At 32.2% G+C, this 16096-nt stretch overlaps 3 protein-coding genes across 3 annotated transcripts; all 3 read right to left on the bottom strand.

Moving 5' to 3' along the window:
* Nucleotides 1-558: 558 nt before the first annotated feature.
* LOC107470182 (uncharacterized) lies at nt 559-7211 on the bottom strand. Its single transcript, XM_052255645.1, has 9 exons — nt 7194-7211; nt 6974-7016; nt 6066-6113; nt 5811-5858; nt 5492-5584; nt 4637-5075; nt 2401-4499; nt 1071-2219; nt 559-917 (listed from the first exon to the last, which is right to left on the bottom strand). The coding sequence occupies exons 1-9, from the start codon at nt 7209-7211 to the stop codon at nt 559-561; spliced, it is 4296 nt and encodes a 1431-aa protein (XP_052111605.1).
* Nucleotides 6940-9188, bottom strand: LOC107470193 (uncharacterized). Its single transcript, XM_021133651.2, has 6 exons — nt 8930-9188; nt 8654-8808; nt 8355-8484; nt 7996-8196; nt 7577-7882; nt 6940-7386 (listed from the first exon to the last, which is right to left on the bottom strand). Exons 1-6 carry the CDS (start codon nt 9059-9061, stop codon nt 7213-7215), a joined length of 1098 nt encoding a protein of 365 aa, XP_020989310.2. The 5' UTR covers nt 9062-9188; the 3' UTR covers nt 6940-7212.
* LOC127739649 (uncharacterized) lies at nt 9176-11260 on the bottom strand. Its single transcript, XM_021133652.2, has 5 exons — nt 10357-11260; nt 9968-10235; nt 9737-9833; nt 9463-9584; nt 9176-9339 (listed from the first exon to the last, which is right to left on the bottom strand). The coding sequence occupies exons 1-5, from the start codon at nt 10504-10506 to the stop codon at nt 9176-9178; spliced, it is 801 nt and encodes a 266-aa protein (XP_020989311.2). The 5' UTR covers nt 10507-11260.
* Between the last annotated feature and the right edge of the window lie 4836 nt (nt 11261-16096).

Here is a 16096-nt window from a genome sequence, read left to right on the forward strand (position 1 = left end):
GAGAACGCTACCATGGTAGTTCTGCTGCAACAAGAATAGGATGCCATGCTAGGGATAATTAATACAATTGAGACCCCACAGATGAACCCACTCTCTCGAATGTTGTATCTTGACACAAACAGCGCTATCGCCAGAGAGGAACAGCAACAGTGGGGAAGGAGCGTAATTTGGCATCTAGACACCGAGGATGAAGAGAACACGGCAGATCTCTTCTAAGGAAAAGAAACAAGAAACATAAATATCTGACCCTATCCCTTAATTTGATAATACATCAGATTTTAATTTGCAATATATGTAATTGTTGACTAATAAAATATTTTAACACATAGTTGATTTCCACACTTAAATAAATCTTCATAACATTTAAATAAAAATTGATATACTATAACCACTATTTGTTAAACACAAAAAAGAAATATTATCCAAATCAATAAAAAATATAATACTAATTAGATATATATTTTTTCCTATAATAATTAGTCATAACTGATATTAATACTTGGAAAAATTACCAAAAGTTTTATAGTCTTCTGAATCTTGAACAAAATAAGAAGCCATTCAAATTTTATCAAAAACCTCTGTGAAAACAACATTCTCAGTGAAATTTGGAAATTCTGAATTTTCATCAAGCAGCAAAATCTTTAGTCCACTTCTGCTCCTCACACGAGATACAGCGACATAGAGTTGACCATGGGAAAATACTGGACGCCGTAAGAATAATCCAACAACAGATAACGTTTGCCCCTGACTTTTGTTAATCGTCATTGCAAATGACAAGCTTATTGGAAATTGCCTACGTTGGAATTTAAAAGGTATCCCAGCATCACTTGGAATGAGATTCATTCGAGCAATATATACTTGATCACCAATGTTACTACCAGAAACAACCTCGGCTGCAATCACATTTGATCCCAAGTCTTTTACAATAAGTCAAGTTCCATTACACAACCCACTAGTTGGATCAATATTTCTTAGCAAAATAATAGGTACTCCTTTCTTTAATTTAACAGAATGATTGGGTAACCCAGAACACCTAATTTGGTTTAAAAATTCGGTGGTTATCCAACTACAATCAATATCACCATAAGCATCACTACCACAAATAACATCGGCACTCAAATACTCCTTCTCTTCACCCGGTAACAGATTAACTATGTAGTTATTAATCTCTTCAACAATTTCAACCGTTGGAGCCAAAATAGCTCTATCTTGAAAGAAAATTGGATTTGCAAAATTGACAACAATATTTGGATAAACCACATTTATAATATCTTCAACTGGATTATCAGAAACATCTATAAGCAAATCAGTTGGTACTTCAACACAAAGTTTATCACTAATGACCACACCAGATTTTCCCTCTCCTATTTGAAGTATCCAATCTGAAAAGGATCTTAACTCCTCTACAACAGCCTCTTCCAATGCACTATCCAATCTCATATTCTTTGTTAAGGTTAATACCTCAAAGTGCTTCCAAAGAATTGAAGAATTAATAGTGGCCATCACAATCTCAGCCCTGGAAGCTTTGGGGACAACAGGCAATACTTGTCGGAAATCACCACCCAAAACAATTATTTTTCCACCAAACGGTAAATCTTTGTTAACAAGAGACACAGACGACATTATATCACGAAGGGTTCTATCCAATGCCTCAAAAGCCAACCTATTAGTCATTGGTGCTTCGTCCCAAATAATCAAATCAGCACATCGAATCAATTCGGCTTTAGCACTATCCTTTGAGACCCTGCAAACAGTACATTCATTTAACTCAATTGGAATGTTGAACATTGAATGAGCTGTCTTGCCCCCTGGTAACAATAATGCTGCAATTCCAGTCGATGCAACATTAATGACAATTTTCCTCTCAGATCGCAACCTAGCTGACAATGTCCTGTACAAGAAAGTTTTTCCAGTTCCGCCAAATCCATATATAAAAAAACATCCACCTTCTTTGTTACAAACACGATTGACAATTTTCTCATATATAATTCTCTGTTCTTCATTCAACTTCAATACATTTGAATCATGCTCCTGGATTAATAAATCAATATCGTATTGCATTTCCCGTAGCAACATAGAGTTGTTGAATTGAGAAACCAATTGAATATCTGGACATGGCATACCAGCATAATCTCTTAACGACTTTCCATTATTCTGGAGCAACTTCTGAATCTCAATCAAACAAAAAGTCTGTAATTCATCCTCAGTCATTTGTAACCCTGCAGTTACAACTTGCTTAGAAACCCAAAATAAAGATTTAGCATCTAGATTTTAAACAAACTATTTGTCTCTATACACATGTGTGCACAAACAAACACGCGTGCATATTAATCTATATATACACACAAACAATTCCTGTCAGACAACTTTCACAATGCAGTTGCAAAAAAAAAATCATACCTGGAATTCCAAGTTCTCGTCGTCTATAATAAATGATACCATCAGATAACAACTTCCAAGTTTGCTTCCAGACAAACAATGGTCGCACAATAGAACCAGACAACAACAATGTCACAAAAAACTTCCTTAACTGCTCTCCAGACGACAACTCAGCAACTTCTTTCAGAGCATAAACAAATTCATTATCATCAACCAAAAAACCCATAGCTGAACATGCATCTTGAAATGTATCATATACAATTGAATTAACTGTTCTTATACTTCGGAAACTGGTGCAACCCCTCTGAACATTCAACAATAATCGCATGTAAAACAATTCACCTGTAGACGGATGAGCAAAACTTAATCTACCAATTGAAAACCCTCTTCGTCTTGGCATCCATTCCCTAGATTCTGAATCATATACAAATTTACTTGGATACTCAACATATGTCAAACATCGCCCTTCAGCATATCGCCTATTAGCCAACATCCAAGCAATGAACATCGTCATAAGATCTCTATTCCGAACAAAAACTGAACTAACGATGTCACTATCATCAAACACAACATACTGTTGACTCGGCAAATGAAAAGTCAACCGCTGCACAGCAGGCCATCTATGATGTATATCAAATGCAAAAATTCTCCACATGGACTCTGAAGGAGAAAGATAACGACAATCATAATACTGTTTAATCTCATCCAAATTCTGCGAATCTTGGCGACCACTCATTGATTGGTCCACTGTAGCAGTCAAGCGATCAGGGCCCTTGTTGACATACTTAAAAAGATATTTGATAACATTTGACTTGTTACAAAACTCCAAGTTGATGTGAGCCTGATATTTCATTAACAACAATGGATTGTAAGGCACCACAAATCTGTTATCAATATCTGTACCACACAACTTGACAGTAATTCCCATGTCACGACGCTTGTAAACTGGATACCCATCATCGTCAAATGAAGTCTCACTCACAAATTGCTTAGGGTAAAATTTTGAGCATTTACCGTCCTTCATACACGGAGAACTCGGCCGTATCCTACCACAAGGACCATGAATCATATATTTTGTGACCATCCTATACAAATTAGGAAATCTTGCAGGATTAGGTAATTCTGCACAAATCAATTCATCAACAAGTTCAACATTCTGCAAAACGTCCCTTCTTTCAAGCCAAAGCAAAAAATGTGCATGGGGTAAACCTCTTTTTTGAAACTCAATTGTATACATGTCAGTTAGAAGACACTTCAGCTTAGCATGAAAAACTCGACAAGAAATATCCGGTCTATCAGCAATTGGAATCCCTTCACGATGGGTGTATCGTTGAAATTCAGGCCAATTTGGATTGCAAGTAATAGTTAGGAACAAATCAGGATAACCATAATGCTTGCAAATTGCCATAGCATCCTGGCAATTATTAAACATATAACGTTTACCACCTGTAAAAGAAGATGGTAGTATAACCCTTGTCCCAATTGAGGATGCTTCAACATCACCACGCTGCATAGCTTCCTCTATACCATTCAAAAACTCCCCTCTAATTGTACTTTGTTTCTTCCTAATTTCAAAGAGTCTCTGTGATTCTATCGATGCAAAACAATCAACAACAAATTGTTGGAACAACCTCCTAGCTTTGTGAATGATGCTTCCCTCATCTTCTCTCATTTGTAATCGGAAATTCACAAACTCACGCAGAGACATCCTCGTCCTTCTTCCACGCACATAACTAACTTGAACCCCTCGATATGGGATGTTCAACTGATACCCATCCTCACCATAAGGAAAAAGCAATGGATATTGCAATGGCAAGTACAAAGCATGAGTTTCATAAATCCGCTGCAATTGACCACTGCTGGACTGAACAATAATATCACGACCACAGTCGGATGATTCGAAATCACCAACTATCAAAGCAGCAACCTCATCGCATGAAGGATAATTGTAAATTCTTGGATCATGTACTCGCTGAGAAAACAATCTCAAACAAAATTCTTGCAAAGGATGATCCTCATAAAATTCTTGAGCTCTCCGAAACAATTGGGCTATAACATTGTGTTCATCAATCATTTGCATTAGACCAACTATCAATTCCTTATCTATTTCAGTTGTTTGCCTACAGGAAGACATAATAGAACAAATCATTATAAAATCCCTCTAACCCGTGGTATAAGACAAAAAATTAACAATAATACGCACATAATAGAAAATAACTACACTAAAAGTCAATCATGGAAGTTAAAAAGAACATACCCAAAAATTCCCTGGCGATTCACTACCTCGTGCTGCGTGTCGTAGATATATAACTGTGCAAATCTTGGATTCTCACCAATGGATGGTAGCAAACTCCCAATTCGATGATAAACTTGCCCATTTATGATAAATTGAGGAGGTCCACTACCATCATTAATTGAGTCATTCACCTTACATCCGAAAGAAGTGAATGCAAACATACTATTGTATGCTCTTATATTTTTTTGAAAATGCAAAGACTTATTATCACGACCATTTAACAGGTTACACAATAATTCTGGAGGCCTTTTCAAATAGGGTAATTGGACTTTTCCTTTCGAGCAACAAAGTGTAAATACTGGTTGATTTATTGTTGAATATCTTTCAACACGTTCTAACAACCAGAAGTTTGCCCCACAAAATGAACAACTGTAATCAGCATCACCAATATCAAGACAGCCTGTACAGATTTCAAACAAAAGGAAAGATCAATGCAATCACCTTACACCACAAACACATTGAGAACAAATCACAACTATCTATCAATATATTGCTTACAGAAATACAACAAACCAAAAATGATGTGAAAAAATCATTCACAGATCATCACATTTAAAACCAAAATTTTTATTATCTTTCATCACCTATATTGGAATTTCCTTTCCATATATAAATTTACATTTATATATATAGAAAATTAAATTTGCTATAAATCACATCTTCACATTTATAATCCAACAAAACAAATAGATAATAATAAACATGCGAGGAAAATTAGTACAAATAAATAAAATAAATCAATGCATACAAATTAAATCGAACAATAAAAAGAAATATTATCATAGAACGAAATGAAACATTTTAAATAAAAAGTACCTTGGAGCTCACTTTGCAAGAAAAGAGGATGATCAATCAGAGAACCAAATGTATTACACGTATTTATAGAAGGATCATATATAACTGATTCATCTGTTTTTTTGGGACAAAAAAATTGATCATGGAGTAAGTATAACTAATCTTTGATATTTTAAACACATGTTACACACATATCATTTACAATACGAAATAAAAACAAATTACTCAGGAAAATAAATTTAAACATAGGATATTAAATAAAAAAAATAATATTCAATATACACAAAATATAAGACTATGTTATATAGAATTAAAATAGAACTCAAACATACAATAATACCTGAAGGTAATAAGTTTTGTGTTAGACTGCTAGAATCTCGATCAACACCTACATAGTCGAATATTTAAAACAAATGAAAAGAACATTTATAAATAAACAAAGAAACAAGATAATAGTAAAAAAATCATAAAAAACAAGAAAACTAAAAAAGAAACCCCGTATATAAAAAAAATCATAGTAACAACAACAAATATAATAGGCTAAAAGGAATGAAAATCTACAATATTTAACCACTAGTTAAAAAAGAAAAAGAACCTATAATATTTGTGGACGTAGTACTACGTAATTCACCAACAACATTCCCTACAAAATATCACAAACAACAATGATCACACCAAAATATAAACCATATCTAACATGTAGTTGAGAAGTTTGTCAAAATATTTACTCGAAGTACGTAAGTGTTGAGATCTTTGACTTCGTTTTCTTTTTAAACATTCTTTTCTATATAATCTTGCGGAAGCACATAATTGAGACATTTAAACTTGACTCATCCCACAAAAAACAATAGAAGATAAATACACCACCATGGAATAAGGAATCTTCAAGATGATACTTGAGTCATTTATTTGTGTGAAAGGATACCAACAAATGACTTTAACAAACAAAACTATACACATACACATATATATAAACACACACATATATAAATATCTATAAATTAAAGCTCAAACAGGAATAAGAGGAGCTATCTAAAACCTACAACTCTAATATTAATGTTATCCTAATCTAACAAAAACATATAGAAAAAGGTGAGTCACAATTCATGGTATCTCAGCTATACCTAATAACACATTATACCTAGCACATAGCACCCTAAAAGAATATTATATAACTCCCAATTCCTTGTTTGATACTGGCAGTAATGGTACACGTTTATCCTGTCCTATTGACATTATTATTATTATTATTATTATTATTATTATTATTATTATCCTCGAGCTGCAACACTTTAAAATCTGAAAAGAAAACTATCTTCGTAGGATACCCTGAACAAGTACAAAACAACGTTTAAGGAAATTAGAAGTCTACAATATATACTAACATATACTAATAAATAGAATAGCTGCTGGATTTCATTTAGTGTTGTACATAGAAAGTACATACATATATATAAATAAACTGCATAAGTGCAAATTTCAAAATAACCTAGAATCCATAACCTGCCCACATCACATCAGTTACATAGGACACTGTGTACAATCCCTAGCAAAGAACAAACAAACAAAACGATACTACGAAACCATGCTAGTCTTTGGACACAGCTCAAAAAGAAAAAAAAAACGATGGGACACAGACAGCATCTTCACATCTAACTTACATTGGATTCAGTGCATATAAATTAACTACTTCTTAGATTAATAAAATATTTCACAGCAGAACCAGCAGCTCTATTAACATCTCAAACATCACGGTTCTTGAGAACCTTGGAAGTTGGGCCAAGTTCCTCATCAGCAGCATCATCAAATGATTTTTTCAGATTTCTTTTAGCTTTTCTACCCCTTGGCACATTGGAAACATTCTCTTTCTTGATCACGTGAACAGGGGATCCATCAAGAACAGCAGAAAGTACATCCTACAATGCAAAAAGAATAGAATGGCTGAATAAATGGAAACAGCATAGAAGACACAACCACATAGATTGACAAACCATCTTAGTTTTCCAACCAAATTAAATTGATTATTCATCATAATTCATGGAAAAGAATATGTAATTTAACCAAGCAAAACATTCTTACTTAATTCAACTCCAATAAACAAATTACCGTAGTTTCCACGGGGGGAGAATTCAAGAGACCCTCAATTTCCAAACTGCACTCCCCATCAACAAGTACACTATCATCAACACTTTTCCCTGCCTCTCTTAGAATATCAATTTCAGTACTTATATCATCCAATCCAGGAACTACAGCACGCTTTTCACCAAGAAAATCAATCAAAGGCTTGTAGTTTGTCTTCATACTTGAACAATTCCCATCAAGAGTGATACCCTCATGTAGCACCTCACAGGGCTCTCTCTTGTCAACAATATGTTCATCCCCAGCTGAAGGGATCTTTCCCAACTTACCATCCTAAACACAATTTACAACAAATAAACAAATAAAAAAAAACAATCGGAAAAAACACAACAAGAAACACTAAAAAACAATAAAAAAAATAAAAAACACAAGTTTGTAGATGCAACCTTCAATGGAGTGCACTCATCATCGGCATCATAGTTAGGTAACTCAAACATGGAAATAATAGCAGCATCATCACAAACTCTTCTCACACAGAAAGTTCCAAAATACTTGTCTACACCAACACTCTTGGTATCTATCTTAAGGAGCAATTTTTTACCCACCAATTGCTGGAACATCACAGGATAACTATCTCCACAAATAACCTGTGAAATAATTTGAAAAAGGTATATCTTAGAGGAATCAAGCACAACATACACAATCAAACACACTCAACAAACAGTTATACATGGCACAAACATATCTCAGTCACTATTGAACTCAACAACAGAAACCAAAACAAAAAAAAAGGAATAAACCATACATTTGCATCCTTCTGAACTTCTCCAAACAGATCAGCACACGATTTTTTCAATAAGTAAGCAGCCTCGCGATCGAATAACACAAATACACCATGTCCATTGTCATCCTCAACAGCTATTTTGATCCTATATCTAACCATCAAAGAATTACCCAATAAAAACTTCAATACAAGAAAAAAACAAAAGAAAACAACAAAATAACTGTAATTAGGAAACTGGAACAAGGAGAAATTAACAACAGCAGGAAAGAGAAATAAAAAAAGAAAAGAACATCACACATAAAGGAATAAACACAAGGTACCTAGGAGTCACATTGGTAACATAGTGCTGACAAAAATCACAATAATATGCACCACCTTGAGGCTGAATTGACTTCCCACAAACACAAGCTGAATACCACCAAGGTCCCTCATCCACAATTGATCTCACAAAACCAAAAACCACAAAAGACCCCTCCTATTATAATATAAAAAATAAACAGTGAGATATGAATGGAAAACATAAACTTCGTATAAATATTTCATGAAAGGACATCTAAGTCAAAATTGACCAAAGACATGGAAAAAACCCAATAAACCTCGTTGTTATCATGGAGTTCATCAATAGTGCATCTTCTAGTAAGCCGCATAAAATCATCTTCCAATGAAACACCCTTGCCCTCATTAGCAATAAACAATGGCTGTGTTCCATTCATACCTTGGTCAATCATACTAACCGTCACAGGAGAATTACATGGAAAAAAAGGAAAAAACCAGTTTAAAAACAAGAAAAAAAAAACAGTACCAACAAAACGTAAAACACGAATAAAGAGAATAAACTGAAATTATATTAACCAAGTTAAAACTGTAACCAAAAATATAAACCAACTAAACATGTTATTTAACAAGATAGCATCCAATAACCTATTTTTAAAATCAACTACTTCACATAAATCTGGATTAAAGAACAGCCGAGTAGCATGCATAACATTTTGGAGACCAACTTGTCCTACAAAACACCGAGGTAAATAAATAATAAATAAATAAATAGATATTTAGAAATAGGGAACAAACATAAGGAAAAGAAATTCCAGAAGAAATTGGGAAGCGTAAACATTATAATATTGACTACCCCTAAAGAATTTAACTTTGGCAAGTTGGATCACAACAACTGGCTGCTCCATATAGCCAGAACCTAAGAAACGATGCACTTCATCCACATACTCCCCAAACAGAGCACAGCGTATTGTCAACCTAAAAAAACAAATATTTATTGAAAAACTTAGATTCATTAACAATTCAACATAAAACACCAATAAAAACTAAAAGACAAGTGCTCAACATAAATAATAGTTAATGAATGCAAAAACATAATCAACATAAGGCAAAAAAAAAAACAAACAAACTCTTTTGAAGATAACTCAAGAACAATCATCTTCATCACTTTCGCATCTTTCACATACTCTTTCTCTTCACCAACAGAAGTCAGCAAACCAATAACATCTATCCAAAAAGACAAACATCAATAAAATTACAGTTTAAAAGTGCACACTTCCATAAAAAACCAACCAAAGAAAAACACAACAAACTGAAACAAAAAATAATAAAAGGCATAAAGAGGATTTAAAGTAACCTACCAACTAAGTAAACATAATCTTCAGTCATTTTCAAAAGCTCATCAAAGGGACAGAAACTGAAACATGTCTTTGGGATATCATCGTCAGGGACAGGAATAACAGTTGTACGGTTAAGAAAAACCAACTTAAACTCATGTTCTGCTGCCCTATAATTGCCCTGGTTTGGAACAACACTAAAATATGACATTCGGTATGTTTGACCCTCAATAATACTCTCTTTAAACCTATTTATGAGCTGCTTCTTAACAGTTGCTTGTATTTTGTTAGACTGCATAAGAAAAACAACAACAAATTCCAAAATCAGAAAACAGTAAAAACCGGAAAAAACAAAAGATGAAAGAAAACTGTAGATAAAATCAACCCAAGACCAACATCGAACAGCCACTCACATCTCCATCAACAAGAACAATTTCCATTGAATTTGCAACTTCATGATTTCTAAAAGAAGGAACAATCCAAGTTCTTAGTACCCTAACTTTGAGTCTCCATGCCTCCCTTGGAGGGTGGATCTTAGAGATAGAATCAAAGGGAGGAGGCATTGGATCAACCACCAAACATAATATAGAAAACTAAAAAGATAAACACAAACCAGAAACAAAGGATTTGAGAGAAGGAATGAGTTGCATTGAATCATACAACCAAGGAGCCCTTTTTATAGACAAGTTAACAAATCACCAAAATATTTGAATTTGAATTTGAATACCTCAAAGAAAGGGTGGGAAAATATGTATCACATAGTATACATCATCTATTATCTATCACACACATATCCAGCAACCACAATCGAGAACACCTATGCTATCCTCCCTGGGAAACAATTAAATAAGAAAGGACACCTTCCAACAAATCTCATAGAATCATAATAATAATAATCATAGAGTGATAGAATAGTATACCCTAAAACCCACTAACATCTAATCTACTTGAACATATTTGCATATGCACATGAGGCACACTCAAAAACACCTATAATGTAGTCATTGGGAACAAACTGAATAGGAAAAGACATCTATTACCATATCTAACCTGACTAAAACCCAGAATTTTAGATGCATGGAAAGAAAAAATTAAAAAAAAATTAAACAAAACATAAATATATCAATCAACAAATCAATTAGAGCAATCATTCCCAAACAGGATGGAAATAAAAAGATGAGCAATATCAAAAGAATATTAAAATATTCTCAAATAAATCAACTAAAAATTCAACCTAAAATATATATAACATTCAATAGAAAATAGTTAGAATATCATTGTTAACTTATAAATCAAATCAAATCCAATATAATTTCTTGGATAATGGAGTTCTAGTATAGATAGTAACAGTATATTTATACATATATTATATTAATTTAATATTAATATATTAATATATCAAGTAAATTATAGTTCATTGGCTTAGTGTTTAGATAGATGCAATCCATACCTAGAATCTAAATCTAAATAAACCCTAAACAAAAGAAAATCACGGTCTGCCCCCAACTTCATAGACCAAAGAAGTTGATTTGACATATATAGCACCTAGTAATAACACAAAAAAAAAGCAAGTTTTTCTTGGAAATAACAACTGCACTCTCAATCACATCAGTCATCAAATCAACCATCACAACAAACAACCAAGACCTATGAAAAGCAGTCAACACATGATCCATGATGTGGGGTGAGAAATACCTAACATAAATAAGTTACCCAATTTTTTAAGGAATATTTTATTTAACAAAAGCAATTTCTTAAAATTAAATAACAAGAGAGAGGTATTTCAAAATTTCAAATAGAATAAACTTAAAAATTTTAACAGCTCTATCAACTAAAGCACAATGTTCTCATTTTGATATTATAGTGACATTCTCCACCAATTTTCAAGTCATGAATGAATGAAGAGAACATAGTTACATGGACTCCAACTCAATTTTTTCCATTTTTTTATTTTATCCACTAAACCAAACAGTACGAAATTTTGTTTTCCACCCACTCTGTCTTGTTACAATTTATTCTACCTCATATTCCTCCAAAACAAACAATGTGCATAAACAATGAATCGAATAAATTAAAAAAACCATAACCATATTAAATTAAATTCGTATTTAGTCCTACCTCAATTGAAAAAAACAGAGGATTCAACAAATGTAATACTACTCTAATACTAATATAGAGTGATACATCTAAAAGAACACAAAAGAAGAAAAAGTGAGAAGCTGCCCCCAACTTCCTACATCAAAAAAGTTGACTTGACATATATAGCACCTAGTAAAAACACATAAAAAGTAAATTATACTTGGAAATAACAACTGCCCTCTCAATCACATCAGTCATCACATCAACCATCACAATAAACAACCAAACCCTATAAAAAGCAATCAACAGACATGAATTATCTAGGGTGAGAAAAACCTAAAATAAATAATTACTAACTTTTTTAACCAATATTTTATCTAACAAAAAGTATTTCTTAAAATTAAATAATAAGAGAGATGTACGTTAAAATTTCAAACAGGATAAAGTTAAAAATTTTAACAACTCTATCAAACAAAGCACAAAGTTCTCATCTTGATATTGCTGTGACATTTTCCACCTATTTTCAAGTCATGAATGAAGGAAGAGAAAAGACTTAAATGAACTCCAACTCATTTTTTCCCTTTTTTTTTATTTCATCCCCTAAACCAAACAGCAAAAAACTTTGTTTAAACCAATTCTATCTTGTTACATTTTCTTCTACCTCATATCCCTTCAAAGCAAACAATGTGGAAAAACAGTAAGTAGAATAAATTAAATAAACAATAAAAAATATTAATTAAATTCATCCTCAGAGAGATAATACATTGAGTTACCATTTAGTCCTACCTCAATTGAAAAAAGATACATCTCAACAAATCTAATACTGATATAGAGTGATAAATGACCCTACAGCCCACCCATGGCAAACTGAATTCTTTGACCTCATAATAGACCTCCCACACATACACTATTACTTTCTACCAAATCCATATAACAAGAGTACACAAGTCAATATAGATATATAGTGTTATTGCATACCAAACAGCACACTCAATTGAACCTAAGAATTAGATTCTAGAATTATATAAAATATCATTTTACACATATAGGAGTTAGAAAACAAAAAGAAGAGAGATCTTATTGGGAATACCAAATATTTTTCTCAATCACATCAATCATGATATCTAAGATGAGAGACCTATAAAAAATAAACAAATACATCATCCTGCATGGAAAATAAAATAAAAAAAATAAAACAGACAAAACAAAGTAAGTATACTCCTATACATTGGGAACACCATTTTTTTGAAAAAAATTGGAACACATTATAAACAACCCAAATCTCATAAAGCAGTAAACCATAATGACATGAGTATATCAAAAAGAAGAGAATAAAAAATTATACAAAATATAAAAAAAGAGAAGAAAAATTCTCTGATCTTGAGGTAACCGAATAAATTTTTCACTGATATATTAGACCAAAGAGTAATATTAGACCCACTAACCACAAGAAACAAAAAAAAAAGAGAAAAAAGAGTTTTAACACAGTATTAGCAATAGAAACCAACAATTCAAATGATAAGAAAAAAAAACTAAAATCAACATAAAATTAATCATAGTGATTGTGGTAAAAAAAAGTAACATGAACATTGGAAATTGCATACCAGTCAAATCAAGAACACATATAAATGGATAAGGAAATCAGTTGAAATTAAAATACAAACAAAGGCTGGAAACTCCAACAATCATAAGAACACATGTGTTTGAATACTAACAAAGAATAACACAAGATTCTTTCATTGTATCAAAATCTGAATAATTTTCGCAAAAAAATGTACAAAGAAAAATTATTTAACTTAAGGTGGTCCTAGAACATATTTTTCTCTGAACCCAGCAGCTAATGGATGTCTACCCAAAAAAACCACCACTAGAGAATTTTGAGGACCCATTCAAAACGAAGTTCCTCAATAACCACGTAAGCAATACACAACTTCTGAAACAAACAACTATAAATATTAATTTTCTACTAAAAAATATCACTAATCTACCCAAAACTAACAAAGAATATATGTAAGATACATCACCTTAACCACCTGAGACAGCAATACAACAGCAACAATTTGGACCAAAACAGATGACAGAAACACAAGAGACAGTATAACAGCAAAAAAAAAATAAGAGATTCTCTGAGTGGTCCACAAAACATGAAAAGTCACAACCAAAAAGATAGGCTCCAAAATATACACATTACCATAAAAACACCATACATGATGCACAATTGAAAGCTAACACCATTGACCTTCAAATAATTTTTCTTACCATATCCTTTGTCAACCTCCCAATCCACCAATCAAAGTATTAAAAGATATAAAACACTTAACTGGTTTAAAATAATAAATAATAAAAAACAAACTGACAAAAATTCAAAAGAAGTAAACTAAACACATTTACACAGTAATAAATTCAGAATAAAATTCACATAATTCCTTGCAAAACCCGTTCTTCCAGCTACCCAAAACTATCCAAGCAGTAAGAACCAAATACCAAAAAAAATAAAAAAATAAAAAAAACAATCTTAAAAAAAGCAAACCACAGAAGTAATCATTAATGATCATCTTCACAATCAACAATATAACCAATATAAACACTGAAAAATCATCCAACTCAAAACAAGAACTTGTAAACATCTAAAAAAGTGGATCCAACACAATACCTCTCAACAACCATAACTATCACACACCAAAAGAAACACACACACAACCAAAAATCAAGAAAAAAATCGCAACTCTCAAATAAAATCAAAACATCGAAAAAGGCATAAAACTGATATTCACAATAATACAAAAAACCACACATAATAAACCCTCTCAACCTCATAAGAACGGAGCAAAAAAAAAAAAGAAAACACACACACACACACTATTAGCGATACAAGGCAACAGTTGAAACCTTTAGAAAAAAAAATCAAAATCAACACACCATTAACCACAGTGACTATGAAAGCAAATAATAAAATGCACCTTCGAACTTGTTTAACACTCAAATCAAGAACATATATAGAATTAGCACTAAAAGAAAACCCACTTCTTTACATATTCACTTAAATGAATATCACATACAAAATTAGCACAATTACACAATAGCAGATTTAAAGTAAAGTTCAATCAATATGACACACAATCAATTTTATTTTTTACAATGGGAAATAGTCAGGAGGAAAAAAAAAACAATGACAACAAAAAAGAAACAGCTATCCAAATAAACATCAAGACAAAACCCCCAAGTCTAAAAAAATTCAAAGACCAACAAAGACATAAGATTGAGGCTTACAATAACACCAAAAATTAGACACAATAAACCCGTTCAAATTAAGATACATACAAAAAATAGAAGATCAAACGACCACACTGGAAGAAATGATAATCACATCTAAGGTAAACTCCAAAATTATCAAGAGAAAATGTAAAAACTCCAACAATCATCAAGACACAATGTGTTTCAATAGTGAGCAAGAATAACACGAGATTGTTTCATTATATCAAACTTTGAACAATTTCCCTAAAAATAGATATGAAAAAAGATTATTTAACTTAACTTGCTGCTAGTAAGGATTTTTCTCGGAAACCAGCAGCTAATCAGTGTCCTCCCAGTACCTAGCCACTAATAGAGATGTTGAACACCTATTCGAGATGAAGTTGCTCAGTAAGCTACGTAAGCAATACACAACCTCTGTAACCAACAATGGTAAATATCAGTTTTCTACTCAAAAATATCACTAATCTATCCAAAATTATCAAAGAACACATGGAAAACAAAGACACCAAAATATATACATTAGCAGAACTAAAAACTCGTGAAATTCCCAAACAGCAAAAATAAAATAAAACAGAATTTATCATAAAACACAGATAATCAAAATAGTGAAACCACAGTAAAAAAGAAAACGAACATAAAAAAACACATGAACTTGATACTAATAATAACACCAGAAAACACGAACAAGAAAATCAATTGAAATTAAAATACAAACAAAATCTGAAAACTCCAATCATCAAGACACAAGGTGTTCCAATAGTGAGCAAGAATAACACAAGATTGTTTCATTATATCAAACCTTGAACAATTTTCCTAAAC

The sequence above is a fragment of the Arachis duranensis genome, chromosome 10 (genome assembly GCF_000817695.3).
Source record: "Arachis duranensis cultivar V14167 chromosome 10, aradu.V14167.gnm2.J7QH, whole genome shotgun sequence".
Taxonomy (NCBI): Eukaryota; Viridiplantae; Streptophyta; class Magnoliopsida; order Fabales; family Fabaceae; genus Arachis; species Arachis duranensis.

What these genes read in the sequence shown, in the direction of transcription:
- LOC107470182 (XM_052255645.1), bottom strand. An exon ending in CTTGCAAAGTGAGCTCCAAG is followed by an intron (nt 5,076 to 5,491) that starts GTACTTTTTATT and finishes AAATCTGTACAG; the next exon opens with GCTGTCTTGATATTGGTGAT. An exon ending in AATCGCCAGGGAATTTTTGG is followed by an intron (nt 4,500 to 4,636) that starts GTATGTTCTTTT and finishes GTCTTCCTGTAG; the next exon opens with GCAAACAACTGAAATAGATA.
- LOC127739649 (XM_021133652.2), bottom strand. Translation starts at nt 10,506, where the DNA reads ATGCCTCCTCCCTTTGATTCTATCTCTAAGATCCACCCTCCAAGGGAG. An exon ending in TTGTTCTTGTTGATGGAGAT is followed by an intron (nt 10,236 to 10,356) that starts GTGAGTGGCTGT and finishes TTTCTTATGCAG; the next exon opens with TCTAACAAAATACAAGCAAC. An exon ending in CAAAGTTAAATTCTTTAGGG is followed by an intron (nt 9,340 to 9,462) that starts GTAGTCAATATT and finishes GGTGTTTTGTAG; the next exon opens with GACAAGTTGGTCTCCAAAAT.
- LOC107470193 (XM_021133651.2), bottom strand. Translation starts at nt 9,061, where the DNA reads ATGATTGACCAAGGTATGAATGGAACACAGCCATTGTTTATTGCTAAT. An exon ending in AACTCCATGATAACAACGAG is followed by an intron (nt 8,809 to 8,929) that starts GTTTATTGGGTT and finishes ATATTATAATAG; the next exon opens with GAGGGGTCTTTTGTGGTTTT. An exon ending in GTTACCAATGTGACTCCTAG is followed by an intron (nt 8,485 to 8,653) that starts GTACCTTGTGTT and finishes TTTGATGGTTAG; the next exon opens with ATATAGGATCAAAATAGCTG.